Consider the following 22,516-nt stretch of genomic DNA (forward strand, 5'->3'; position numbering starts at 1 on the left):
TTTGAACAGAACATTGTAGGTGTATTGAACAGTGTCTTGTAAGTATATTTTCAGACATTTAAATGAGGCTCAAATGAGGAATTAATGCAATTCAATTAATACATTCAAGATTAGACGTTTTAAATAAACGTTTTTTTTTTTAAATAAATTATTCAAATTAAAATGATTAATACAAATAAAACTTAAAACTTCCAATAAGTGGTGGCAAGTTACTGATTTGATCACAGAATCGTTAGTTTAACTGATTCTTTCGAACGACCGATTCATTGAGGAATGAAGTGTCTTTATGAATGCGTAATAGAATCACTGACTCGCTAAATTCATTGATTCAGTAGAGTCATTTAAGACGTTCATTCATATTCGCGTCGGCTTAGCAGTGAAACTACGGAGACGATCGTGTTATTCAGACAAGGTAAACCACTTTATTGTTTATTGAAATGTTGAGAGGTGTTGTTTTTGTCACGCGTTTTCATGACGATAATACATGCGTTTTAATGCGGATGATGCTCATATTTTGAACAAAAGTGATCGACTTTGCTTTAAAACCTCTTTTTACTTACTGTCATTATAACATTTTCAGAGTAATCAAAGATCATATTTAAACTTGCATCTTAAAACGAACCCTTTCTAATCATGTATAGTTTGTTAATTGAATTAGTTTTTGTTTTCATGGGTTAAATTTAGCGGAGCACATGTTTGACGTATCCCCCTCCCTTCCCCCTCTACAGTGTAGCAATATGACTAAACTGACCAATCACAAAAAATATCCCCAGCAGGAAGCAGCCATCCAATCAAAAAAATCGCTGTCTCTCAGGCCCCTCCTCACAATATGTATGATGCAGTACACGAGTGTGTCCTATAGGGGAGCTCGCGGTCACAGTGGATAACACCAATTTCCATGTTTACTATTGCTGTGAGGACATCTGCTGAAATTTGCACAGCATGACATATAGGCCCTTAGGAGACCATACAACCATTATTTTTGTGAGGACCACCTAAAATGTCCTCACAAAGAAAAACGTCCTCACAAAACGAGTAGTTTCTCAATACTTGGTCCTCACAAGTATAGCAAAACCAACACACACACACACACACACACACACACACACACTGCAAAATGTCTCCCTGGCTGTACAGGCTGTATTTTGGTGATCATTTGGCTGCAAACTACTGTGTTATATATTTCATTTGTTGAGTGTTCCTCGTAATTTCCTTAAAGAAGTTGCCAAAAATCAACTGTAAGGGTGAGGATTTGTTCTGTACGGTCGAAACATGAACATTGCCTTCATAAATGAAACAGCAGGAGAAAGCGTGCTTTGCTAACAAGCTGACGCTGCCAATAAGGGTTTATTTGAATGAATCAATGTAAATATGCAAGAATTGGGTGTCTCACTAGATTTTAACTTCTGGGGGATGCCAAAACTCTGGCTATTGCTCTTCAACATTTTGAATAGGAGCAGATGTTTCTTTTCTGTGTTTAAAATCTTATCATAAAGAGATCTTTATTCTTTTTGTCTTTGCTGAAACAAACCAAAGGTTCAATGATATGCCGTATAAAGAGTGAAACTGTACTTGTTTGTGAATTTCAAATTGCCGGCAAAGGAGGTCTTTTGAAGTTTCTGAATGGTGTGGGTTTGATGTTCACATAATGAAGCAGTGTTCAATACTTTTCTTTCTCCTTTGTGTCTCTAAACTCTCATTTTTTTCCTTCAATTAAATCTTGTCTGTGTGTCTTTGTTTTCGAGCATCATGATTCGCATAAGCATTTAATGTCCCCTACTGTGAAACACTGTGTTTTTCCATCAGGTCAGAAATGTTTTCTTCTTGCTGTTTAAAAAAAGAGGGAACCAAGTACACATGTAAGGATAAATGATAGCAATTATTTTACCCTTCAATCAATGAGCTGTTACAATAATTTGGAGTTTAAAGTGTGCCCTTCAGACAAAAAAGGTACAAACTATACCTTTTTTGTCTCTGTGTTGGTACCCTCAAAGGTTCATTGTTGTACCTTTATGGGTAGCCTACATTATACAACACATTCACAAATTTACCTTTTGGGGTACAATGTTATACTCTAAGGACCAATTGTGTACCTTAAGGAACAATTTAGTATAGCCTGATCTCACATACGTGAAATAGTCACACATTATTTTGCTCAGTTTTGTGTTACATTGTCACGTATTTCCACTATATTACGTGCCCCTGCCACGACTTTCTTTTCCGTGACAGTTTCACGTATTGGTTACTCAACTGTTTTTCCTATTTTCTTACAATTTTCGCTTCGGTTTGGGGTTAGAACAACTTTCTGTTACATAAAATGACATCCTTACCCAAACTCAACTCTAACCCTAATGTCAGGCGACGATGGTTTAAAAAGCATACGAAAAAATTGTATAAACCAATACTTAAAGTGACATCCTAACGCAAACAGCAAATCTAACCTCAAACCGAATGTCATGGTCTTGTCAGACATCTGTGCTAGAGTAAGGTCTGAGTGCATCTGACAGGACCATGACAGTATTATGTTCTGTGTGGGGGACATGTGGAGTCATATTGTGTGTGTGGCTTCCACATGTTCCCAGTGTCTTGTCGCTGTCTTGATCTTGCCAGACCTTAGTATAGGTTCAGGTCTATGTTCTGAGGGCAAGGTCATGGCAGCATTGTGGTCTGTGTGGGAACACGTGTTTTTCACATTATGTATCTGTGTCACGTGTTCCCAGTGTCTCGTCACTTTTACCCTGGTCCCTTATGTACTCGTGTCTTACGTAATTAATTATGTTCACCTGTTCCCCATTGATGTCGTGTCTTTATAATGCCCTCTTGTTCTCTGACGTGTGCGCGTTCATTGTTGTGAAAAACTCTGTGTTCATGTGCTGCGTTTTCATATTGAGATCTGTTCTGTTCCTGTTGTTCTTGTGTTTTGTGTTTCATCACAGTATTGTATTATCCTCCGTTTTACCCCCACGTGGGTGTTTATGTTCTGTTTCATTAAATACATAGTTTATTTTTTACACATCTCTTGCGTTTGGGTTCGTCTTTAAGTTTTTCCTTTTTTCGGTGTATAACACACCGTGACACCGAAGCGACAATTGTTTAAAAATAGGAAAAACAGTTGAGTAACCAATACGTGAAACTGTCACGGAAAAGAAAGTTGTGGCAGGGGCACGTAATATGGTGGAAATACGTGACAATGTCACGCAAAACTGAGCAAAATAATACGTGACTATTTCACGGAAATTTGTGAGATCAGGTTGATTTAGTACCAGTTAATTTTTAGGGGTACAAAACGTTTAACTTTACCTTTAAAAGTACACAATAGATCCTTAAAGCGATACAGCAGCCAATTTTCGAAATTACCCCATGATGTAATCACCCTCAAGCCATCTGAGATAAATATGTCCATCATCTTTCAGACAAACACATTTGGAGTTATTTTAGTAAATGTCCTTGCTTTTCCAAGCTTATAACTGTAGAAAACAGGAATCAGGGAACATCTTTTGGATTTAAAGCCCAAAAAAGTGCATCCATCCTTCACATAAGTATCCACACATCTCCAAGAGGTTAATAATGTCTTTTTCGGGTAGATGCGATTTTGTAAGAAAAATATCCATATTTTAATCTTGATAAACTATAATAGCTAGCTTCCGGTAACGACGCCATCTTGGATTCACGCATTTCACGAGAGTCACTGCACAACGTTCCCATGGCAACCAACGCTCACTACGTTAAAAAACTCTCTCGTAAATCATAAGTCCAAGATGGCGTTGTTACAGAAGCTAGTACATTTTAGTGAGTGTAATAGAGATGATCTCTCAACTATGCAGTCACAGATCTAATTTTCATATCAAAATGTTATCTATCATTTATTAAGATCTCTTGATTTATTGAATATTGATTTGTTTGTTAATTTCTCATACCACACTAAACCTCCCGCTTCTGTTTGTTAATCTGGACCTTCTTTTGATTGACCCCCCCACACACACACATACGCAACCCAGGCAATGATGTTGGTTAGTAGACACGCCCCTTACTGCTGATTGGCTACAAGTGTGTTTTGGTACTCGGCCCGACTCCCTTTTCCAAAATGTTTTTTTTTTTAAATCATGCACCCCGCCTTTAAGCAACACTATCTTATGGCAATTCGTATGTATTATGAGGTGGCTAATTCATATTCAAACACATTCTTACACTTTTATGATTTGTTTTTGCCCCGTGATGTTGCAGTTAAGGGTGGGGTTTCATTATTGTTTTTTTTATGATAATCGTACGATTTACTTCATGCGAATTAGCCAACTCATAAAATCTATACAAATTCTTCTGAGTTCAGGGTAAAGATCTTTGTTGCACCACAGGCGCATGTTCACCTAAATTCACTGACTGAGCTTATTTTCAATCTCACAACATGAGGTCACCATCTGAAAGCAGGCCTAGTTGGCCATAGTCAAGACAGAAATGTTTGAAAATGCATATAACACAGTGACATAGGGCAGCCTATGAGGTAGAAATGAGGCATTGAATAAACAATATACATTATACGAATACATCACATATTTTAATTACAACATGACTTATGAGTCTTTTAGAAAGTGAGAACCACTACAATGAAGTTGGGTTTCAGCATGTTTTGTAACCATGTACACACACAATAACATTATTGAGTCATGTATTTTCCACAGATTTGATTTCTACGTTTATGCAATAAATAATGTCTTTTTATGACACCATGAAGTCAAGATTTATTACAAAAGCTTGTCCCTTAAGCGTAAAATAATGGCCATATTCCAATATAGATTTTAGTGAGATAATATCTCATCGCCAAAAAGATTGATGGACACTGTATGTATTTAGATGCTTAAAGACTTAGCGTGTTTGAATGTGTGTACATGTAACTCTTTTAAGGGAGGCCTTTGGATTTAAATATCTATATATTTTGGATTGCAGACACATTAAGACAGACATATTGATCTGGATGAGTCTCAAGTTGGATCATCAATATTGAAAGATGCGGTGTAGAATGGGCTACACATGGTGTTTGTGCAGGTTTGGTGCATATTGGTGCAAACAGGTTTTTGCGAATATTAAGATGAGTGGTGTATAGTGTGGAGCAGGGGTCTCCAACCATTTTGTGAACAAGGGCTACCATAATGGATAAAAAAATCTGTAGGGCACTACGGGAACCATGTTGGAGACCACTGGTGTAGAGTATAGTACTGTAAATATCATTATTTTGTTATGACAACTAATTTGTCTCTGTGTGAGGTCCTCAATATTTTTCCAATACTTAGAATAATGTTAGTAGTAATTTCACTTTTCACACTAGTATGTTAGACAGTGCTGTAAAATGTCTATTTCAAGCTATTTTGCATTGCAAAAGTATATTGCAAAATGTTTCTTCATAAGGAAACAATAAATATGTTTATCTTTGTTTGTAAAGAATTTAATAATTTTTTTTCGGATGATGGAAAAGATCATCACTTTGTCGACAAAATCCACACTATGAAGCCAAATGCATTTCTGTGTAAAATTGCTGCATTAAACTGAAAGAAAATGAATGCTACAAACAATTTACAAAGAATAAGGCCCAATGAGATTTACACAGATGGCAAAGGTCTGTTTTCTAGTTGATGAGGAAATCATTGCATCATTTCCATTGAATTTCTCATTTGCTTTTCATTTTCCTAAAGCAAGCAGCTATAGAAGGTTTTTCATATGAAGTTGTTTGGTCCTTCAGCTGTGTAACTCTTCCATCCAGGCTAAAGAAATATGATTCCCTTTTTAATGAAGATAATCATCTTCTAGCCATTAAGTAATGATGGAGTCAAACTCAATTTCATTCAAACTAATAATATTTTTACAAGCGCACAGTTAAATGACAGTCAGAATGAGTTAATTGTTGTAATTTTAGAGATTCATATTTATGGGGTAATAGAGAAAACTTGGCTTCTGACCTCCAATCTTCGAAAATTGTTTTAAGATTGGCTGGTTAGCAACGACTGCCAATATGGCAGCAAAATGCAGCATTTTTGTCAAATCAACATATATTTTTGTTACTTTAACTTAAAAAATAGTTTTTATAAGTTATGTCAACTTATCACAGGTCAAAACATAAAATACTAGGTTGAATTGACTTGCAAAACCAAGTTGTTTTAACTTCATGCTGCATTTTTTACAGTGTACAGGAACAGTCAAAGGCAGCCATATTGCGTGTTCAGCCAATCAGTATCATATTTGCAAAGGTGTGTATGGCTCTGAGATCAACAAAACTATAATTTTCCACCATTGATGAACACTTCATTGACCTTGATCTTCATTTCTTTACCTCTAAGATCAGCAGGTTAAAGGATTGCCAAGTGTAACATTCCTGCAACGACTAGTAATGCGTACAGCGAGGTTGTAAATTATTACAATGTCTATGTTGTCAATCTCTTTATAAATAACACTCACCTGAGATGTGTTTTCACTCCAGACAATCCAGCTGTAGTGATGATTAATGTTGCCTTATGTCGAAGGAAAGAGGACAGCTCTGAGAGGTTAAAACAACAATATCATGCCATAACTCATTTTCGGCTTCTGAAATTTGAAGGGCCAGATGAAACATATTCTTCAATTTCCTGAAACGTAACCTTTTACTCTTTAATAAAGACCTTGCATTTTAATAACACCAGCTTACTTTTACAAGAATGACATTTCAGTTAACTTATTCACTGAGTGGTTAAGAGGACTTATTTGTTGATCAGTTGCCATAACTCTCTTTCATTAGTACACCAACTGAGCCGAACGAGAAAGTATGGTAGTCACACTTCATATTTCTTTTTTTTTCTTTTTTGCATCAAGGAAATAAGGTAGATGTATGTGTCACTGTATGAAATATATGAATGTTCAGCTGTAAGTTATGTGTATGGTGGGTAACTTGTCAAAAGTTCAGTCAAACTTTCTGCAACAGCCAAATTCACAAACAAATCATAAATTGTTTGCTGACTTATATTTTTAAGTATAATGAAATTGGCTGTACAATTAATTTTAGCTTACTGTTTTAAATATTTATTTGTTAGGAATTGATATACCTAAAAAAAATTAAAATTATTTTGATAAGTTAAAGGGGACATGACACAATATTTTTTTAAGATGTCAAATAAATCTTTGGTGTCCCCAGAGCACATATATAAAGTTTTAGATCAAAATACCATATAGATAATTTATTATAGCATGTTAAAATTGCCACTTTGTAGGTGTGAGCAAAAATGTGCCATTTTGGGTGTGTCCTTTAAAATGCAAATGAGCGGATGAAGTGCAAACACTGATCACAATAATGGTGGTTTGGTGCAATTCAAACTTAATTGTGCGTTGAATTATTTTTTTCTCTCTTTCTCTCTGCACTAAATGGCAGTGCCGTGGTTGGAAAGTGCACATTAAGGGGCGGTAATATTATAATAAGATCCACTTATGACATCATAAGGAGAGCCAAATTTCAATTACCTAATTTTTCATGTGCTTGCAGAGCATGGTTTACCAAAACTAAATTACTGGGTTGATCTTTTTCACATTTTCTAGGTTGATAGAAGTACTGGGGACCCAATTATAGTACTTAAATGTGGAAAAAGTCAAAACATTTTTATGCCATGGCCCCTTTAAAATAATGTAAAATGTATGCTGCATAACTTACAGATCACATATTTTTGAGCCCCGAGAGGACAAAAATGTGACCCTGACTGTAAAATCCAGGCTAAGGTCTCATAATTATAATATCAAGGGCATTACTCATCAGTCAGTATTAAGGATATCACGGTATATTTTTTACTTTACGTAAGAGGATTTGATGTTGAAAACTTTAAACCACAAAAATGACTTGAGCTGGGTTTTCACAGGCATGGTCACAAATCACAACCCAAAATTTCTAGAACTTCTAGAGCCTTACATCTTCATAAGAAGTTCAGGCCATAAATCATTTGGTCTGCATGGTTTTACTTCACTTTATTATGGATGATACATGACATCATCACGGTGGGCTTTATGCGTCTCATCAAGCATCTTGGTTTAAACTCGTAGAGGCTTCTTGTGTTTGAAAGTGACATGACACAGTCAAGGTTTTAGTTTTTTTTAAGAGTGTGATATCTTAGCTTGTTCGAATTCTGACACGTGTTTTTCTACTGACTCAATGTTTCCGTTTCCCAAAGGGTGTGGGAGTTGAAAAAGAGGAAAAAACAGCATCATCACGAGACTTGACATATGTTTAGGAGAGTAATCCATATATGTATGAGTTACATGAGGCTTTAAATATTTTAAAGGTTCAATGGCAGATTTTTAAACTTGAATCCATCTCTCCGGGCAGTCAAAAACATGAGGCAAACGAAGCAAATATTTATAAATATATAAATGACTGTTTCTTGTGGAGGAAAGCACCAGATCCCTTCCAAAAATCCATTTATTACAGCTGACTTTACCATAGCAAATTGCCAGAGCAGATGTGCAATCACTTTTATGTTTTGTTAATCCTGTCAGAAATTTTCTTTTTTGACAATTGTCTGACATAACATAACATTTCTATTAACACATACACTTTAAAGCAGATTGAAATAATAGCTGCAAGCGATGTTATTCCACTCATCACATGATCTCACAAAAAACTATTGCTTTGATAGAAGTCAATGAAATACAAAACTTGCTTAACTTTAAGAAAATGTTTTGTAATGTAACCTTTTTTGTAGGACAGAATTGTTGCATGAGGCGACGGACAATTCGTACATTTGAATTCTGCTTTTAACTGCACTGTAAAAAAATGATATTATATCTTTATGTTGCTTTAACTAAACAAATTAAGTTGAACAATTTCAGCTTATTTGTCTAAGTTGTGTCAACTTATCACAAATAAAAACTTAAAAAATAGGTTGAATTGTGTTGTTAAACTTCATGCTGCATTTTTTACAGTGTGTGTTTGCATTTTTATGTAATGCCTTAGACAGCAAAAAACTAGTTTGTACCTTTGTGTTATTTTAAGCAAAGTTTTAAACATTTTCACATAAATTAAGATCTATTAGGCACTGTGTTAGCTTTCCACATAAATACTTAATCTATAAAAATCCCCCTGAACACATGATAGACAAATGAGCACCTTCTTCCATATTTGGTTTGATCTAAACCTCTAATGGCTCATTTTGACATTAAAATATATTTTTGGTAAACCATCTGCAAATGATGTGCTGTTTCGAACAGCTTTTTGATACGTTTGCAGCTCAGTGAATATTTATATAGCGAAGCTTTTAGATGAGATTTACAATAAGTTAATCCTTTCCTGCCCGAGATTGTGCCAAAGTCATACAACTTTACTCCAAAGAAAAGAAACAGGATATATTCATAGAGACCTTGTCTTAACAGTACAGAATAATAGAGGTAATATTGAGCCGCAAACGACTGCATGTGCATGTTGAAACAGAGACTCGGTTGAACCCTGATCATAAACATGTCCAGATGAGATGAGGTTGTCAGAGGTTGTTTGAGGCAAATACAGTTTTATCTATTTTTATTTCTGTCTATTTACATTTATGCATTTGGCAGACTATTTTATACAGTGCATTCAATCTAAACATTTTAGCAGTATGAATGTTCCATGGAGATGATTTTTTAAGTTCGCACCACAAAAATAACGATAAATATATAATGAACGATATCGTTGGGAATTTTAACCGATGAATGATAAACCATTGACAGCCAATCAAATCTATTTGAACTTCAAGTGCATGAACATTTGAAATGACAGATGACACTCTGGAGAAGCTCATTGCTGAGGTCAATAACATAAAATTACCTCAGGTATCCAGCGCTGATGCAGTTGCTGTGAAATTCACTGTAATGCTTTTTTCTACTACATTGACTACACCAAAAGGTAAAATGTTAGATTACACAAACTACTCGATTCACTGTTTAGAGTTATGCAAACGTGGCGTGTTGAGGACATCTGCTGGTTACCCGCTGTGTAAATGCATCAAGAACAGCATTTTTATACAATTAAATGACGTGAACAATTACAAGTGTTTTTAGTAAAAGAAATATACATTATTAGTTGTATATTATTAATGCCATTGAAGGCAAATGAATTAGCATAAAGTTATCGTTATAGTTTGGTGGTGTGGACGCTAATATAGTAGTTATCGTTATTAGTCAACGTTATAGTTACTGTTATAATGTGAATGGCCTTCAGTGTTGGGGAAAGTTACTTTTAAAAGTAATGCATTACAATATTAAGTTACTCCCCCAAAAAGTAACTAATTGCGTTACTTACTTACTTTTCATGGAAAGTAATGCTTACATTACTTTTAAGTTACTTTTGCGTTAGTTTTTCTTATTGGCTGAGGCTTGTTCTCTTTCAGACCTTGCAGACGGCTTTTATGACTGAGAAGTTCTGCATTTAGAAAATTTGATGGAAATTGCATATTTCCATCGCAAAAATGTCAAGCTCTGGCCTGGCATCTCAGTTTCTGACTCAAACTGTTCAGGCGATCATGCAGAGTGCGTAAATCTACGTTAATATGTTCAGTTTAATGCAGTACATTGTATTTTTTTACATCAAATTAATTAAAGTAAAAAGTAACTCGCATTACTTTTTTAAAAAAGTAACTGAAATATTGATATGTATGTACATTTACTTTACTTGTTACTTCAGAAAAGTTATATTATTACGTAATGCACCCCCAACGCTGATGGCTTTATCACTTCACACCTAACTTACTGCAGAGCTGTCACTTTCTGTCACCAGTTAGGCTCCGCCCACAAAAAACGTCATATCTGTTTACAAACGCGCAATAGGTCTACAGCTCTGTTGTTTAGTAGCTATAGCCATTTGGAGCTGAACAAAAGTCTTACTTTTTTTGATGATCAGTTGTTTTGGTTTCTGTGTTCTTCAATGCTTGCTCCTGCAGCTTTGTTTTCTGCATGTTTAGCATTAACAAAATGTGGTTTGGTAAATGAATCACAGATTAATTTTATTGACTTAGTATCTGTAGTCTACAGATACTGTAGTCAAAGTTTCTTTGTTTTGAACATGATTTTATTCATCACGTCATTATAATTGAAAGATGCAGATGGACAAACTAAATCAGTATGGGAACTTGTTCTTTTGTTTTTATGAATATTAAATCAAAATGGCAAAATCCATCCCACATGAGCGAACATAAAGCATTACCAACACATAAATCGGTTTCCCTTTCTTCCTACTTAACAATAAGTACAACTTAATAAAGTATGAAGTAAAATAAATGAACGCAGATTTGAAAACACGGATCCTGGAAGGCAGACTTTTATCATCTTAAAAACATAAACCCTAAAATGATATGATCAATTTTATTTGTTTTTCCGATCATAGAAAGTCATCATAAAATTTTTTGAAGGAATACGAAATGCTAAAAACCAATGTTATCTTTTGGGTTTACTGTCTTGTTGAGACCCCATATAAGAACCGTAGACTATTTAAAGAGAATAACAAAGAAGGGGTTAAGATAACCATGACTTAATCGGAGGAGGTCTGGCCAAGTTGTGATGTTGGCTGCCTGGATGGAGTTTGGATCAATGATTGGCGCTCATAATCATTAAATAACATCTGCCAATCAAATCACTTCCACTGAATCCACTTCCAGAGTAAAGTGCTGGAATCTCTCAAAGGATCTAAAGGTTTTCTCCCTTTTTCGAGTTCCAGAGTCAATGAAGCCCAGAATGACTCAATATACAGTATACACACACATTGATACACCTGTCACAATAAAACACATATTAAAATGTTAAACTTAACAACTTTGATATGTCAGTATGATTTCATCTGTACTTTCCATATTAAAATGAACATAAACATAAGCACAACCGTAAAATTTGCATATGTTTCCAAATATTTCCATTAAGTTTTATTTTAAAAATAATTTCTTGCAGTCCATCCTTTCTTCACAGTGATATGTGAACGCACAACCACACTCTTTTTTCCTTCCAAACTTTTATTGATGACAGATCCGCTTTGCTTTACAAACATTTTCACATGCTTATACACATGTGCACCCTGGAAAACAGCCTGGCTTAAGTAATACAGTAAGTCTTGTCAAAGAATACAGTTCTTGATTAAAAATGCTGAGTTGTTTCAATCCATCAGTGTATAAAATGTTAGTTTACATTAACCTATGCTGGTATGTTTCAATTTAGTGTTGACATTTAAACCAGCGGTTAATAAACTGTTCTGGTTCAGCAGCCTTTGACCTAGAACAGTTTGTTATGGCCTGTTACAGCTGCTATGTATCTGTGCATTGGTCAACGATGTGCAGTTATGTTCACAGTATGTCAAGGTCTCCATTCAACAGCAGAAATTCAGCAATCCCTACACATATAAGTACACATACTCTGCACAGAGTAGTTTACAAACATTTACTGTAATTGTATATTGTGGATTGCTTTTATCACTCCTGCATCCTGCTGCAGTTTACCGTTAGGTTTCGTCTTTAATCTTTAATGCACTATTGAGAACTTTGAAGTGCGGTTTGCAATATGTGTATGTGTTATATGACGAAGCGTGGACTTTATCCAGGGCTGACATAATCTTTTTACTCAGAATTGAAACACAACTTCTCTGGGAATCAAACAACATGTGAAGCATTCGGGAAAGATGTTACTAAGCTACATGAACTCTTTGACTTCAGCACGCGAAAGGCCTTGTTTCAATAGTTGTTGAGTCACTATTCTGTATAAACTATATAAAGCTTGACAATTGTTGCACAATGCATAAATTAAAGGTTTTTTTTATGTCTATAGCTCATTAATCACACTGTACTTAAAACACAACTGCTTTCAATGCAACCAACTCATATTATGCTGGGTATTTCTCTCTCTCGCGCGCGCGTGCGCAGCCAGCCAGCATGTTAGCACATGTGGCACAATAGGCAATAAATAAATGTGACCACCATGAAGCTTAAATGATTCCTCACCATGACACATTTATAAAGACTCTGTCAACAGGTTTTGAAACTCAACATAGATTTTTTAATACAGGAAAAGCACAAGAATTTTACCAACTAAATGAGATCTGAATGAGACGACTGCCCAGCTGAAAATACTAAACTGATATGTTACAAAATGACTTATGATATAGACACTCACCTAAAGGATTATTAGGTACACCTGTTCAATTTCTCATTAATGCAATTATCTAATCAACCAATCACATGGCAGTTGCGTCAATGTATTTATAGGTGTGGTCCTGGTCAAGACAATCTCCTGAACTCCAAACTGAATGTCAGAATGGGAAAGAAAGGGAATTTTGAGCGTGGTATTGTTGTTGGTGCCAGACAGGTCGGTTACTGCAGAACCAAAGAATCGTGTGAAAAGGGAAAAACTGCCTTAGTGATGCTAGAGGTCAGAGGAGAATTGGCGACTGATTCAAGCTGATAGAAGAGCAACTTTGACGGAAATAACCACTTGTTACAACCGAGGTATGCAGCAAAGCATTTGTGAAGCCACAACACGCACAACCTTGAGGCGGATGGGCCACAACAGCAGAAGGCCCCACAGGCTACCACTCATCTCCACTACAAATAGGAAAAACAGGCTACAATTTGCACGAGCTCACCAAAATTGGACAGTTGAAGATTGGAAAAAGTTGTGTGGTCTGATGAGTCTCGATTTCTGTTGGAACATTCAGATGGTAGAGTCAGAATTTGGCGTAAACAGAATGAGAACATGGATCGATCATGCCTTGTTACCACTGTGCAGGCTGGTGGTGGTGGTGTAATGGTGTGGGGGATGTTTTCTTGGCACACTTTAGGCCCCTTAGTGCCAATTGGGCATTGTTTAAATGCCACAGCCTACCTGAGCATTGTTTCTGACCATGTCCATCTCTTTATGACCACCATGTACCCATCCTCTGATGGCTACTTCCAGCAGGATAATGCACCATGTCACAAAGCTCGAATCATTTTAAATTGGTATCTTGAACATGACAATGAGTTCACTGTATTAAAATGGCCCCCATAGTCACCAGATCTCAACCCAATAGAGCATATTTGGGATGTGGTGGAACGGGAGCTTCGTGCCCTGGATGTGCATCCCAAAAATCTCCATCAACTGCAAGATGCTATCTTATCAAACTAGGCCAACATTTCTAAAAAATGCTTTCAGCACCTTGTTGAATCAATGCCACGTAGAATTAAGGCAGTTCTGAAGGTGAAAGGAGGTCAAACACAGTATTAGTTTGGTGTTCCTAATAATCCTTTAGGTGAGTGTATATAGCCTATATGTATGAGAGCTGAGGCATATTTATTACACACACACTTTTTTAAGCAAACTATGAGATATCTAATATACTGATGAATGTAGATCCTACATCATCATACACTGTAAAATGTTGGTTTAACTTAACAAAGTAAGTTTTCTAGTTGCCTTAAAATTTTGAGTTATTTCAACTTAAAAATATTAGTTGACACAACAATTTTACTCAACTAAAATGTTTAAATTGAATGAACTTTTTTGAAGGCAACAAGGTATTTTAGTTTTTTTAAGTTGAACCAACAAATCTTTTTTAGATGTTTTAAAGAAACTGTACATTTGGTGCATGTCAAAAAGCATAAACATCTTTATCACCCCAAAATAAGATTGTTTATTCATTTTTCAGTTTTTGTTTACAGCACAGTCTATAACATAGACATCTGATGAATGCAACTGTGGTCAATGTAAAGACAGCAAAAACAGACAACAATACCATAAGCACATCCACCGAATGATAAGAGTACCATGGCATGTTGTAAAACTCAGAGTGCAAGTGCGTAGCTCCTTTATGTCTGATCACATGCTCGATCCAGAAGATGGCTGTGTCTAAAGGTCTCATGGGTTGGTCCCTGTGCAAATTGGATATTAGCTGCATATTTGTCCTGTAGGAGGAATTGCTAATCAGTTCCCGTAAGGTTCGTCCAAAAGAATGAACGTTTATCTCCGACAACTTGAGAATTGCGCCGCCTCCTTTCTCTTGAACCCGAATTAAGTTGTCAAACTGGTCAAAGAACAAAGGGATGCCCAAAATTGGTACCCCATGGTATAATGCCTCCTGCACTCCATTGGTTCCTCCATGTGCTACAAAAGCTTTGATCTTTGAATGTCCCAGAAGGTCATTCTGTGGCATCCATTCTACTATAAGAGTATTGTTGCCAACATTGGATGGACGAGGTCCTAGATTTCTCCAGATGACTTTTTGCGGTAAACTCGCGAACGCAGCAGCTATTTCATTCGTCATGTCAACGGGGAGGCTTTTAACAAGCGTCCCCAAAGACATAATAATAAAGCCATGCTCTCCTGAGCTCTCTACAAAAGCCTCCAGATCTTCAGGAAGGGGTTTGGAGGGTTTGCATTGAAATCCGCCCATGTACACGACGTTTGGCATGGTGGGCCTCGGAAACTCAAAGACAAAATCGACCCTCATGAGCCAGATATCTGCAGCTTGCGTGAGACTCACAATATCTTTCTTTTCATCCAAGTACTTATCTATGAGAACGTCATAATGTGGACCGACCACATATCTGTTCTGGATCAAAGTAAAGCTTTTGAATAAGACATTTTTAACCCTTTGAGTAAAACTCATTTTATCTGTATATCCAGTGCCTGGTAAAGGAACGTAAGACATGGGGGATGGTGCAATGAGAAAATGTGCTTCGCCACTGGTGGTCCAGCGCACGTTGAGAACCAGAGGAAGTTTTAGGTAATGTGCCAAAACCACCCCACCTGCTATAGCAGGATCTGTGAGGACCAGGTCGTACTGCTCATCCTGGAGTCTTCTCACAAGCTGCTTATCTTCTAACATGGACGACAGCATTTTACAACCAAGATGATGGGCTTTCGACAGCATGGATAACAAATCGGCTTGAATTTTTAAGAACGACAGTCCGGAGCTTTCGCCTCTTTCTATCTCTATCGTTTTTTCTAAATACTCGTCCCAAAAGTCTGCAAATTCATTTATTTCATCATGTACTGTGATAGAGGAGTAGAAAGGGGAATTTTCTGTGATGTACCAGCTGGATTTGGGTCGGACGACGGTGATGCTATGACCCCTGGTGTGCATTTCCTCTATCAAAATTTTCATATTGACCCAGTGGCTGCCATCGACAGGATACACCAGCACTTTACCCCCACTACAGCTCAGAGTAAAAACAGACAAACCCAAAAATAATCCGATTGTGAGGAAATGTCTCGGGATGGAAAATGACTTCATTTTGTACCTGACAAAAAAAACATGAAATATTTTAACATACTGTATTTTTAAACTACATGCACCCATATAGACATTTATTTTAACAATTAACAATAGATTAGAGAAATGCAACTCTAAAACAAACACAAAATAGTTACTGACTGACAAATCTCATCATTTACTTACTCATGTAAAACCAAAAGGCTACCAGTGTGCATAGAAATTCCCCGGCTCCATTCATCCACTGTTCAAATTTCAGACTTGACCAAGATTATGCAAAGTCCAAAGAAATTTCTGACATATAAATCAATTATTAACAGGCCGACACTGCAGATTTTTTTTAACATATACCTGTATGACACAAGTTCAAGTTAATGCCTTTACAACTTGCAGCAATCTTATCTGCTTAATAAAATAAAGATTTTTTTAGCTGATATAGGCCTATTTATACAATACACATTTATTTCAATAGCGTTCTCAGCTTCTCAGAAATACAGAGTCGCACAGGCAAGAAACATCACAAATAACAAAACAATATTTATAGCACTATCAAAAGAAGTCTGTGTATATGAAAATTTCTATATTGTAGTGCAAACTGTAATAATAATTATCTGTAGGATTGTAATTATGCTTATCAAATACTATAAAGTGTATCAACTGTTCAAGCCTACACTCTCAGAAAAGAAAGGACATAACTGTACCTTTAGGGGTACAATGGCTTGTCACTGGGGCTGTACCCTCAAGGGTACAGTTTTTGTACCCTTGGCAGAGGGTACAAATTTGTACCCTTGTGATTTGTACCTTAAGAGACCAGTTTTGTACCTCTGGTGACAATTTTGTACCTTTATTTAACAGTACAAATATGGACCCTTCAAAAAGGGTACAAAATTGGCTTTGACAGGGTACACTCATTGATTATGGTTTTAAAACTTATACATATATCTCAATCTAAGTACTGTAAACTTTAAATTATAAGTGCATATGACTCAATATATTTGTGTTGGTTTAGCCAATCGTTCAGCGTAAAGGTACATTTTAAACATTAGTATAAAAAATGATAACAGAAAAGATAAAATACACAGTTTATTGAACAATCATTTATTTTACAAAAGGTTTAGATATAAAACAGAAGTGTGCTGTTCAGTCCAAATTCACAACATTAAAAACTAATATTACATTTACACTTTACTTATGAAATATATCAAGTATTCCTTTATGGCTTTAACAGACTGTCCAAACAGGAATATTTTAAAACAAAATCAGTGTGCTGTTCCTTAAACCAAACGACATTTAAACATTTTTAACAGGGCCACATCTGTCCTTGCCAAGCAGTGAGAAACACACAAATATACATTTTTTCCCTGATAAAACTGTGGTGTACTCACAGCATAATGAGTAAATGAATAGGTCCATATGGAGTAACATTTCTTTAGTTTTTGTTGTGTTAATGACGGGTGGTAGACGATAGTCAGTCAGCCTCCTTAATGGTAAAGATCGAAAACTGCTCTGGGCACGTTCATACTTATCTGTGAGAAAACACAAAAATATGAATACATTTTCCACTGACAGAACTGTGGTATACTCACAACATAAATAAATGTGGTACCTTTAAAGTTTTTGCGTGTGAATGATGGTTGGTCGAGAACAGTCAGCCACCCTCAATGGTAAAGATCCAAACTTGCGCGGGAAACGTTTGTGCTAAACTGTGAGAAAACACACATAAATATGAATTAATTTTCCACTGTTTGGTTGAGCAGACAGACAGACAGACAGACAGACAGACAGTCAGTTAACGTTAGTCCTTACTGAGAGAGAAACACATAAATATGAATTATTTTTCACTTACATAACTGTGGTGTACTCGCGCAACATAATAAATAAATAAATGTGGTAACGTTACCTTTAAAAGGATTCTGTGTAACTGACTTTTGACGTTTGGTGGCGAGTAGACAGTCAGTCAGTCAGTCAATCTCCCCCCTGACTGAGAGATTCAAACTTGCGCAGGAAACGTTTGCGCTAAGCTGTGAGAAAACACACATAAATATGAATTAATTTTCCACTTACAGAACTGTTGTGTACTCCCTTAACATAATGAATACATTAATAAATGTGGTAATGTTACCTTTAGAAGGTCTTAAATGACTGTTTGGTTGAGAGCAGACAGAGAGTCAGTTTACGTTAGTCCTTACTGAGAGAGAAAACACATAATATATTATTAATTTTCCACTTAACGTTACAGAACTAAGGTGTACTCAAACAACATAATAAATAAATTAATAAATGTGGAAAAACGTTACCTTAAAAAGGTTTCAGGGTAAATTACTGTCTGGTGGCAAGTAGACAGTCTGTCAGTCAATCTCCCCCCTGACTGAGAGAGATTCAAACTTCCACGAGACACATTTGTGCTAAACTGTGAGTAAACACACATAAATATAAATTAATTTTCCACTTACAGAACTGTGGTGTACTCAAACAACATAATAAATAAATTAATAAATGTGGTAACGTTAACTTACCTTTTAATGGTTTCTTGGTAAGACGTGTAACGTTATACAGTCTGTCAGTTAATCTCCCCCTGACTGACTGAGAGAGATTCAAACTAAACTGTGAGAAAACACACATAAATATGAATTATTTCTCCACTTACATAACTGTGGTGTACTTAATGAACATTAACCAGCTCATAAAAATGAGTCTGAGGAGTATGAGGCAATAGTGCTGTGTCAATATCGCGTTGACTCGTCTTATACAACTTTACACAAATAACCGTAACCGAATCAGTATTAAAATGAAGAGCCACGACAAACAACACATTTTTAAAGTTTAAAAATGTTTTAAAGATGATGAATGAGTTTCCAGTGTTTACCTGTTAATGTTCTTTATGTGTCTGTCTCGTCCTCCTGCGCTGCTCTGTGAAACTGACTCCGACCGTGAGATGTGGGGGGATGGGCGCGTGTCAAAATAAAAGCGCGGGGTTTTTTCGGTGTGTGTGTGTGAGGGATTCAGTTATTCAGTATTTATTCAGTTTAAATAATGGTTAATCAATTGCAGTTTTTGAGTTCATATCACAGTTTTTATTAAGTGAAATTAACTTTTTTTTAATTAAAATTTAAAATTTAAATTTAAAATTAAACACACTGTCAATGAACTGAAGAAAACTAATACTACTTCAATACCCATGTGTCCAACTAAAGGAAACAAAAATTGACACAATAGTTATTTACGTTACTCACCAGATTTACAGCAGTTGTCTAGAACAACAAATAAAAAAAAATAGCAAGAGGCTGTCTCTTAACATTGTACCTTATCCTTTAAAAGAAATGGTACAAATATGTACCTTTTAATGCTTGGGAACAAATATGTACCTTTTTGACCCTCAAAAAGGTGCATATGTGTACCTTGTGGTCCAATAATGAGCCCTATGGGGTACTTTTGTGTTGATTGTACCTTGGGGGACAGAAATGGACCCCTACTGTACCCCTATTTCTGACAGTGTAGCGTGCATAATTTCCCCATCAAAAAATGTCATGTCATCTAGACATGAACATAAAATTTCTAAATGCAGGGCCCACAACCTTGAAAAGCGGTACAAGGGTAATAAGTACTGCGAAATCTGGCATTTTGGATCTCGCCCTACAACTCGCACTATGCATCTGGTCGCAGCACGAACCAAAAGACTCTACAGCGAACAGTAAACACGGCTGCAAAGATCATTCTCTCTCCTCCATCCTGAACATTTGTTTGTCATCCGAGAAATCTGACATACTGGAAATTTGTTCCTGAATGTGTTACAAAATTAGAGGGATTATACTCAAAAGACTATCAAGCTGGTGCAAAAAGATGCCATTTGTGAGATTGATGTTGTGCGATGACTCAAAACAATTTTGGTCTTCAATATTTATGTCCACTGGCAAAGTTTTTCCTTCCCCAGTGAGTTTATATATCATCTTTGAAAACTGCAGCCAAATATGAGGTCAACATCATGGTTTTGATTATGTGGTATTACACAATGTCTTTATGTAAACTAGTTACTATGGCATGCGATTCGAATCCATTGAAAATATGGACACAATAGCTGGGACCGGTCCAAGCAGTAAGAGGCAGGCATATAATCAGTTCCCGGTCCAATCGCCCTCTGAAGAACCCTGAGAAAATGAGACCATTCAGAAGAAAATATTCACGCAGAACTGTCTTTTCATGTTTCGTAATCTGCAATAAGTTTTTAGGTATGCTGGTGCATGGTTCTTGTTTTCTCATGCATTCTCAACTGAATATGTCACTCTTGGATTCGTGCCATTTATCTCACATGAGAATTCGTGCATGAAACAGAACCGTACTGTCAATCAAAAGTTCAACCCTACAGCAAAATACTCTTTTATACGCATTTGAGCATACATAAGGAATTTCAAATGATCTAATCTTCTTTTCGTTTACAGATATTTCATCAAATATTGAACTTACTGACAAATGAATGTTTTAAATTTGATGTTGTTTGCTTTACAACTATTACATTTTACAACATACATATCCAAACCTGTTTAGCATCACATTTTCACACTGAATGCACTATATAAATAGGCCTATACATTTTGTCTAAATCATTGTATAAATCATGAAATGCACATTCAAGAAGTCCTAAGTATTCATCGTACTTAATCTTAAAGGGGACAGAGAATGAAAAAACAGTTTTACCTTGTCTTTGTTGAATAATGGTAGTCTACCCACATTCACGAACATACAAAAAGTGCTAGACAGCTGAACATCTCAGTCTCATAGAAATTCCTCTTTTAGAAATGTCAGCCAGAAAACGGCCCAATCTGAAAAACTGATGCTTATGACATTACAGGCATCTCTCTGCCCCTCCACTTTAAAATAATTGGCTACATTTTTTTGAGTGGCAGCAAAGTCAGCCAATCAGTAATGAGATTGCAAGTTAAGCCAGTAGGGGGAGCCAAATAGGTGCAAAACCAATTGTTTAAAATCCCCCACCCTAATAGAGCTATCTGAGAGAGGTTTTTAGGAAGCTTCTAAGGCATTACAGACCCAAACAAAAAAACATTTTGTCTACATGTCACATCACAGAACAAGGATAAATACCCCGTTCAATCATAATATGTCACCTTTAATAAGTTGCAACAACTCTTTTGGGGTTACAGTTGTATGAAGGTGCTAATACAGTTGCACTGATGCTTTGTTTTATATTCATAAGTTCAACCATTTTTAAAATGATGTCTGGAGACTTCCAGAGACTCAAGTAAACTGGTGGGGTGTTTCTAGACACGTGGTCCAAGGGTGTGGAGAAGTCTCTTGGCAGAACTAACGCTTTGTCAGGAAAATTTAGATGCATTCAATGTTCTAATCCTTTCTTTGTCTTTTCAAATTATACAGCATCTTCATCTTAACAAACAAGATCAGCTGTTTCCCATTAGAGACCTAATGCAGGATTCAAATTATTGCAGTTGTTCAGAAAAAAAGAGACTGGATCATCAGTTTTATCCACACTGTTGAGGATTAGTTTAAAACTGGTCAGGGAAACTTCAAAATGTAAGAAAATAATGAGCTGCATTAAGTACTAAATAAACTGTGTATACAGCAGTGGTCTCCAACATGGTGCCCACCAGTGTTGGGGGTAAATGCATTACAAGTAACGCGCATTAGGTAATAATATTACTTTTCTGAAATAACGAGTAAAGTAACGCATTACTTTATAAATGTACAAATTAATATTTGAGTTACTTTTTAAAAAAGTAATGCAAGTTACTTTTCAGTTTAATTAATTAAATTTAAAAATAAAATAATTTACTGAATTAAACTGAACATATTAACGTAGAATTACGCACTCTGTGCGCTTGAGCGGGAACAGTTTGAGTCAGAGATGGCAGGCCAGAGCTTTACATTTTTGCGATCATAAAAAACACCTGCAAGGCCTGAAAGAGATCAAGCCTCAGCCAAGTAAGAAAAAGTAACGCAAAAGTAACTTAAAAGTAATGCAAGCATTACTTTCGATGAAAAGTAACTAAGTAACGCAATTAGTTACTTTTTTGGGGAGTAACTTTATTTTGTAATGCATTACTTTTAAAAGTAACTTTCCACAACACTGGTGCCCACGGGCACCAGGATGCCCGCATTGAGTCTGTGAGTTGCCCGCCAAAGCACATTTTTAATAATTTTATTATTAAATAATTGTATTATTTATTTATTATATATTTTATATTAGCTTGGCTTCTTTTATGTATGTTAACATTTTTTTTTTAAATGTACTGTATATATGAAAATGAAAATTCTGACATAATTTACTTTTTCCTACTATGGAAG

The 22,516-nt window shown here is 35.9% G+C and overlaps 1 protein-coding gene and 1 long non-coding RNA gene across 3 annotated transcripts; both read right to left on the reverse strand.

Moving 5' to 3' along the window:
- Positions 1-11,971: 11,971 nt before the first annotated feature.
- On the reverse strand, positions 11,972-21,287 carry ugt5d1 (UDP glucuronosyltransferase 5 family, polypeptide D1). Of its 2 annotated transcripts, none has more exons than XM_065290737.2 (2): positions 20,894-21,287; positions 11,972-16,229 (listed from the first exon to the last, which is right to left on the reverse strand). In XM_065290737.2, exons 1-2 carry the CDS (start codon positions 20,926-20,928, stop codon positions 14,621-14,623), a joined length of 1,644 nt encoding a protein of 547 aa, XP_065146809.1. In that variant the 5' UTR covers positions 20,929-21,287; the 3' UTR covers positions 11,972-14,620. The 2 variants fall into 2 exon arrangements, with proteins under 2 accessions (XP_065146809.1, XP_065146810.1); XM_065290738.1 differs by lacking the exon at positions 20,894-21,287 and adding an exon at positions 16,388-16,497.
- Positions 17,272-19,169, reverse strand: LOC135779819 (uncharacterized). The gene is made up of 7 exons (XR_010544867.2): positions 19,068-19,169; positions 18,718-18,805; positions 18,499-18,611; positions 18,324-18,389; positions 18,102-18,222; positions 17,808-17,904; positions 17,272-17,727 (listed from the first exon to the last, which is right to left on the reverse strand). It is a non-coding gene; the product is annotated as an uncharacterized lncRNA (long non-coding RNA).
- Positions 21,288-22,516: the final 1,229 nt, after the last annotated feature.

Source organism: Paramisgurnus dabryanus, chromosome 10 (genome assembly GCF_030506205.2).
Source record: "Paramisgurnus dabryanus chromosome 10, PD_genome_1.1, whole genome shotgun sequence".
NCBI lineage: Eukaryota > Metazoa > Chordata > Actinopteri > Cypriniformes > Cobitidae > Paramisgurnus > Paramisgurnus dabryanus.

Excerpts from the sequence above, each read along its gene's own strand:
- ugt5d1 (XM_065290737.2), bottom strand. The coding sequence starts at position 20,928 with ATGTGGGTAGACTACCATTATTCAACAAAGACAAG. Across the intron at positions 16,230-20,893 it reads CATTATTCAACAAAGACAAG|GTACAAAATGAAGTCATTTT; the intron begins GTAAAACTGTTT and ends TTTTTTTGTCAG.